This window comes from Hylobates moloch, unplaced genomic scaffold, assembly GCF_009828535.3.
Source record: "Hylobates moloch isolate HMO894 unplaced genomic scaffold, HMol_V3 SCAFFOLD_20, whole genome shotgun sequence".
NCBI classification, from domain to species: domain Eukaryota; kingdom Metazoa; phylum Chordata; class Mammalia; order Primates; family Hylobatidae; genus Hylobates; species Hylobates moloch.
In genome coordinates this window covers 29,832,631-29,839,776 of record NW_026652295.1, presented here as the reverse complement: position 1 = coordinate 29,839,776, position 7,146 = coordinate 29,832,631, and the positions used below count along the sequence as shown (strand labels likewise).

The following is a 7,146-nucleotide window of genomic DNA, read 5'->3' as shown; positions in this document are numbered from 1 at the left end:
CTTTAGCCTGGGTGACAGAGTGAGACCCTGTCTTTAAAAAAAAAAAAAAAAAAAGGGGGGGGGGGGGGGGGAAGGGAAAGTGGGACCCAGGCACATGAGTGGAACCAAGCCAAGTCTCATGGAGGGCTGGGGTACTGACACCTTCATATTTGTCCACCATTGGTTAAGGCCTGGGGGCAGACTGGGGGAGTGGGAGGGTGGTGGCATGTGAGGATGTGGGAGAGAAAAATTTCCAAGTTCTTCCAGCTCTCTGCCCCTGGAAAAGGTCCCTGTGGAGGCATAGGCGGGGCTGCTGGGAGTGATTTAGCACTCTGGGAGTCCGTAGGCACAAAGATGGTAAAGGGGTTCAAGAAGAAATGTGTAGAACACAGTCCCTGCCCCACGAGGTTCATGGCCTGGGAAGGGAAGACAGACATGAATAAATCATTGCCACAGGGTGACTGGGGTGAAGGGTGTCGGGGGTCTGGCGGGGTGCGGGAGGGAGTGGTGTAGGCAGAGGTGTCCCTGCGGAGAAATACAGCTGGTTTGGGAGAGGAAGGCCATTCCAGACATAGGCAACAGCACACACGAAGGCTGATGCACATAGGCGCAAGGGCTGGTCCCCAGAGCTGGTGAGTCTGGCCACGAGAGCGCATCACCTGGGGGCAGCTTCTGCACCTGTGCCCTGCATGAGGCTCCGGGTCCGCCCTTCCTGGACCATCCTCCAGACACACTGCCTGTTCTTCTCTCAGGTCCCACTCTGGGCCCTCCACCCAGAAGCCTCCCCGGACTAGTCCAGCTCACCGTGACTCTTCTGAACTCACGGCGTTTACTGCCAAGGCTATTACGTTGGCACTCGCTCATGTCATTATTAGGACATATGCATTTTTACTGTCTTTGATGTTATTTAAACTTGCCTGTAAATTCTGCCTCTCTCAATTTTAAGTTTCCGAGTAGAAACTACATATTTTTATTATTTATATTCTTATATTCTCCCATGGCACCCGGCATTCGTGGACACATTGAGGAAGTAAGATAATGAATGAATGAATGAATGAATGAATGAATGGGTGAATCCAGTCCAGCTTGGGGCCTATTTAATTCTACTAGGCTCACCCTACAATTCTTACGTGTTCTCAGATTATTCCTAAACCCTAAGCTTAGTTTTGTTTCATTCGGGCCACATGTAGTTTTTTTTGTTTTTTTGTTTTCTGAGACACAGTCTCACTCTGTCGCCCAGGCTGCAGTGTAGTGGCATGATCTGGGCTCACCGCAACCTCTGCCTCCCAGGTTCGAGGGATTCTCCTGCCTCAGCCTCCCAAGAAGCTGGGATTACAGGCGCCTGCCACCATGCCCAGCTAATTTTTTTGTATTTTTAATAGAGACAGGGTTTCACCATGTTGGTCAGGCTTGTCTCGAACTCCTGACCTCAGGTATTCCACCCGCCTCAGCCTCCCAAAATGCTGGGATTGCAGGCGTGAGCCACCACACCCAATCTCATATGTAGTTTTTTGGCTTTTTATTTGTTTGTTTGTTTGAGATGGAGTCTTGCTCTGTCGCCCAGGCTGGAGTGCAGTGGCCCGATCTCGGCTCACTGCAAGCTCCGCCTCCCGGGTTCATGCCATTCTCCTGCCTCAGCCTCCCAAGTAGCTGGGACTACAGGCGCCTGCCACCACGCCTGGCTAATTTTTTTTTGTATTTTTTAGTAGAGACTGGGTTTCACCATGTTAGCCAGGATGGTCTCAATCTCCTGACCTCGTGATTCAACTGCCTTGGCCTCCCAAAGTGCTAGGATTACAGGTGTGAGCCACCATGCCCGGCCTCTCATATGTAGTTTTGAATGAGAGTTACCACATAAGCAAACTGGGTTCTAAGTGGTGAAATTTAAGGTTATGCAACCTCGGTTTCTTTCAACCCCTCTTCATCCCCAACCCTGATCGGATACTTGATTGACAGTAGACCACTGGGATCTCTGAGCTCCTGTCCTTCTAACCTGACTGCCTCTTTGAAGGATTTTGAAAAACTATGTCCCTTGCACATTTTTATTGTTTTGAGACAGGGTCTCACTCTGTTGCCCAGACTGGAGTGCAGTGGTGCCACCTTGGCTCACTATAGCCTCAACCTCCCAGGGTCAAGCAATCTTCCCACCTCAGCCTCCTGAGTAGCTGGGACTACAGGCACGGGCCACCACATCTGGCTAATTTGTTAAATTTTCTGTAGAAACAGAGTTTCGCCGTGTTGCCCAGGCTGGTCTCAAACTCCTGGCCACAAGCAATCCACCCGATTCGGCCTCCCAAAATGCTGGTATTATAGGCATGAGCCACCTCGCCTGGCTCCTTGCACATTTTTAAGTCAACATTTAACATCTGTAATCATTTAATAGCATTCCAAAGGGTATGCTTTTCAGGGAATTGCAAATATCTGTTAGCATCCTTTTAAAAAATACGTGAACAAGCCCTTGAACAAGTGTTAGAAATAGTTATTCTACACTGGGTTTGTATTGCAATTATTGCAATTAATCAAAACTAGGAATATTCACAAGGATTAAACATAAAAAGCTGTCCAGGCGCGGTGGCTCATGCCTGTAATCTCAGCACTTTGGGAGGCCAAGATGGGCCAATCACTTGAACTCAGGAGTTCAGGACAAGCCTGGGCAACATGGTGAAACCCCATCTCTAAAAACAAAACAAATACAAAAAATTAATCAGGGGTGGTGCACCTATAGTCTCAGCTGCTCCAGAGGCTGAGATAGGAGGATTGCTTGAGCCCAGGAGGTTGAAGCTGTAGTGAGCCATGATCGTGCCACTGCACTCCAGCCTGGGCGACAGAGAGATAATACGTCTCAAAAAAAAAAAAAAAAAAAGGAAAGAAAATGAATCTCTTAATGAGATGGGAAATGTTGATTTGTTTCCTATTGACCTTTGGACGCTCTGGGAAGGGCACTCTGGTCAGGCCCAGGACAGGCAGGAGATTCATTCTAGGGAGGGGCACATATTAATCTGGAAACTGATTCCCTTAAAACTGGTCCTGCCGACACACCCCTGGGAAGGTTTGCATATACCACCAGGGGTATCCAAGCCATAGGCCATTAAACAGAGATGAAACTTACCTTCCCATTCTTCAATATAGTGTTCCCAGAAAGGGAGAAATGTGGGCCTGAATGTTATTGTGACTTGCATAGTGACATTTCCAACCCTCCTCCTGCTGAGCCCCATAGCCTTAAGTGCTGGATATGGGCAAGATAGGAACTCAAGTTACTTTCAGGTCTCCGTAAGTTTAGGACTGTGAAGAGGGCATCCGAATAGTCAAAAACGTAAGTGTTGGCCGGGCGCAGTGGCTCACACCTGTAATCCCAGCACTTTGGGAGGCCGAGGCGGGCAGATAACGATGTCAGCAGTTCGAGACCAGCCTGGCCAACATGGTGAAACCCCATCTCTACTAAAATACAAAAATTAGCCGGGCATGGTGGTGCGCACCTGTAATCCCAGTTACTCAGAAGGCTGAGGCAGGAGAATGGCTTGAACCCGGGAGGGGGAGGTTGCAGTGAGCCGAGATCTGGCCACTGCACTCCAGCCTGGGCAATACAGTGAGACTCCGTCTAAAAAAAAAAAAAAAAAAAAAAAAAGGCCGGGCGCTGTGGCTCACACCTGTAATCCCAGGACTTTGGGAGGCTGAGGCGGGTGGATCACGATGTCAGGAGTTCGAGACCAGCCTGGCCCACGTGGTGAAACCCCATCTCTACTAAAATACAAAAATTAGCCGGGCGTGGTGGTGCGCACCTGTAATCCCAGCTACTCAGAAGGCTGAGGCAGGAGAATGGCTTGAACCTGGAGGCGGAGGTTGCAGTGAGCCGAGATCATGCCATTGCACTCCAGCCTGGGCATAGAGTGAGACTCTGTCTAAAAAAAAAAAAAAAAAAGGCCCGGCGCGGTGGCTCACGCCTGTAATCCCAGCACTTTGGGAGGCCCAGGCGGGCAGATCACGAGGTCAGGAGATCGAGACCACTCTGGCTAACACGGTGAAACCCCGCCTCTACTAAAAAATACAAAAAATTAGCCGGGCGTGGTGGCGGGCGCCTGTAGTCCCAGCTAATCGGGAGGCTGAGGCAGGAGAATGGCATGAACCCGGGAGGCGGAGCTTGCAGTGAGCCGAGATGGAGCCACTGTACTCCAGCCTGGGCGACGGAGCGAGACTTCGTCTCAAAAAAGAAAAAACAAATAAATAAAAATAAATAAAAAAGACCCTAAATGTTAGTTAAAGCAGCAGTCTAGATTCAAAATTAAGAAAACATGATTTTTATTTTTCCGTTTCATGGAAGCAACAGCTGTCTACTGATAGTTCCTGCCGCCGGCCACCAGGTGGCAGAAGGGAACACAGTACCGCAGCCCTGCCCCAGCGATCGCGCGGGCAGGAAGACCGGGTCGGAGGTAGGTGGGGCCGAGGCCTGGAGGTGAGGTAGGAGAGTAGGCTTAGGGGGTCAGAGGAAAAAACGGGCGATGTGAGGACTAAGTACGGATCTCAGGAGGGGACAGGAAATATTGAGAACACCACCTTACGGGATCAGAATAAAACCGAGGGAATGAGGAAGAGGTTTAAAGAGACAGGCTAAATTGGGAAGAATTCATGGGGAATCAGAGGGTGGAGAGGGCGTGGGTGCCTGGAGATGCCTGGGAGCAGAACGGCTGGGGGGACCCCATTATCTATACTCTTCCCGGGGTGGGTCCAGGTCTGGCTCCTCCTGAGGTCGGTGGTCCACCTCAGGGGCAGGAGGCCAGGGGTTTTCTGGGGGCTGGGGTCCTGCCGGCCAAGGGTCATCAGGCTGGGGATGTTGAGGAGGATCCGTTCTCGGCGGTTCAGGGGGCCAGACTCCAGTTTCAGGCAGGTCTCTCCAGGGACGACTGGGGCGGGGAGGCGGAGGATCTTCAAAGAGAGGGGGTGCCCCTGGCCAAGGGTCACCGGGGACTGGGGGGCCCTGAGGCAATGTTGGGGAGCCTGCCTCCTCTCGGTCCTCTGCGGGTGGGTGAGAGGGGTGGTCCTCGCTGCCTGAGATGCCTGTAAAGGAGGAAGGAGAAAGGTAAGAGGTGGTGAGGGCTTCTCTCCCTCCAACCACCCCTGGTTGGGGTACCCCACTGGCTTTGTCCTCAGGCCAACCTGCAACCCAAAGTGGGTTACACCTTGGCCCCCAGGCACACAGACCCCAGCTTTACAAGGACCCCAGCTCCTTAACACAGATCCCAGCTCCGAGGAAACTCGTCCTCCACATTAATCCTGACCGACTTTGCCACATGGAGCCAGCAAACCATTTCTGGTGAGAGCCAAACACACCTTCTGCACCCCTGAACTCCTGTCCCCCACTCAGTGTGTCCAGAAAGCCATTTCTGGTGAGTCAGATGCACCTTCTGCATCCCCTGAATTCCTATCCCCAATCCCATGCGTCCAGTTCACCTCCCCCATCTTGACCATCCCTCATCACCCCAAACCGCAGTCCCTGCCTCTGTTCCCACCTCACCTCTGGTGTGCAGGCAAAGGACCAGGATCCCCAGGAGCTTCCAATTGAGGATCATGGCTATGTACTGGCCCCCAAAGCTGGGGTGGGCTGAGTCTGGGTGCCTGGGAACCCCAAGAGGCTTTATAGGGGAGGAGGGGAGGAGGGGCCAGCCCAGTGGCACAGGAATACCATCAGAATGGAACTGGTCAAACCCGTTGGGAAGGCCTGGGCTAATGTGTCACCCCTGAATGTGGCGTCCCTTATTTTAATCCTCCAGCCCAGTACCCAGCTGCCCGCTCTCCCTATCATGACCCAGACCCTGCGTCACCCCACCCTGGTTTTCGCAACCTCTATCCACACCCTGGAGCAGTCAATACCCACTTGGCATCTCCGTAATCACAGAGATGTCCACCTTCATCCCTTGCAACTATTGGAAGCCAAAGAATGGGAGCAAACCATGCGCTGGGCGTTGGGAAGCACCATAATTACAGGGTTGGGAGGCAGGATGCCTGCGCTGGGAGAGGAGGTGCCTTTCAAACCTGGGATGCAGCTGGGATAATGTCAGCTACTACCTCAGCCTCCCCACTCACCCCCACACTGAAAGCTCCCCCTGGGGCTTTGTTCTTTCCTGGGCACTTCCCTTCCCCCATGGGATCCAGGCATCCTGCTCTCAGCGTGTCCTTCAGGCATGCAGGGGACCTCCAAGCAATGACATCCAAGGAATTCCACCTGGCAGCCACCCAGGATGACTGCAGAAAAGTAAGGACACAGGAGGATATCCTGGTTCCCTCTTCCCACCCAGAGCTGTTTACATCTGTCCTGCCAATGGCTCCAGAAGAAGCTGCCAGGCTCCAGCAAACTTAGCCCCTTCCTCCTCCCTCAGGAATCCACCTATCCCCCTCTAGGACCTCGGCTCCAACTCTATTGTACTCGCCTCCTCCCTCCCATTCTCCTTTTGGTCTCAGCTCCTTGATCTAAGCCTCCTAGAGAGACCCCTAGAAGATTTCCCTCAATGACCTTTCTGCCTGGAAATCTATTAGCCTTTCAGAAGTAACGTGTCCAAAATAAAATTTGATTCCTCCCAGGTTGTTCCCTGCCTGGTCCGCTACCCCACAGTAAGGGACACCACACTATGCAATGGCGTGATCTCGTCTGTTCCCTCCAGGGCTCACGCAGAAACCTTCGTTACTCTCCTCCACCATCCACAGTCCATCCACCTGCAAGCCCCTCCATGCCCTGTCCAAACCCAGCCCATCATCCTGAGCCACCATCTCCCCCGAGCCTCCCCAACACCCTTCTAATTGGCCCTCTTGCTCCCACTCTTTATCCCTGCCCCTCACACAAAGCCTGTCCTCCACCAGCAAAAGCGGTCTTAAAATATACATCAGGCGGGCCTGGCCTGGTGGCTTGCGCCTGTAATCCCAACACTTTGGGAGGCCGAGGAGGGTGGATCACCTGAGGTCGGGAGTTCAAGACCAGCCTGACCAACACAGAGAAACCCCGTCTCTGCTAAAAATACAAAAATATTAGCCGGACATGGTGGCACATGCCTGTAATCCCAGCTACTCAAGAGGTTGAGGCAGGAGAATCGCTTGAACCCAGGAAGCAGAGGTTGCGGTGAGCTGAGATCACGCCATTGCACTCCAGCCTGGGCAACAAGAGCGAAACTCCATCTCAAA

The 7,146-nt window shown here is 52.5% G+C and overlaps 2 protein-coding genes across 2 annotated transcripts; one reads left to right on the top strand and one right to left on the bottom strand.

The window, feature by feature from the left end:
* Window positions 1–4,258: 4,258 nt before the first annotated feature.
* On the bottom strand, window positions 4,259–5,583 carry PSORS1C2 (psoriasis susceptibility 1 candidate 2). The gene is made up of 2 exons (XM_032141003.2): window positions 5,489–5,583; window positions 4,259–5,031 (listed from the first exon to the last, which is right to left on the bottom strand). Exons 1-2 carry the CDS (start codon window positions 5,541–5,543, stop codon window positions 4,676–4,678), a joined length of 411 nt encoding a protein of 136 aa, XP_031996894.1. The 5' UTR covers window positions 5,544–5,583; the 3' UTR covers window positions 4,259–4,675.
* PSORS1C1 (psoriasis susceptibility 1 candidate 1) lies at window positions 5,106–6,555 on the top strand. Its single transcript, XM_032141004.2, is given in 2 exon segments — window positions 5,106–5,287; window positions 6,127–6,555. Coding segments are annotated over 2 exon segments (342 nt in total). The 5' UTR covers window positions 5,106–5,264; the 3' UTR covers window positions 6,446–6,555.
* The last annotated feature ends 591 nt before the right edge of the window (window positions 6,556–7,146 follow it).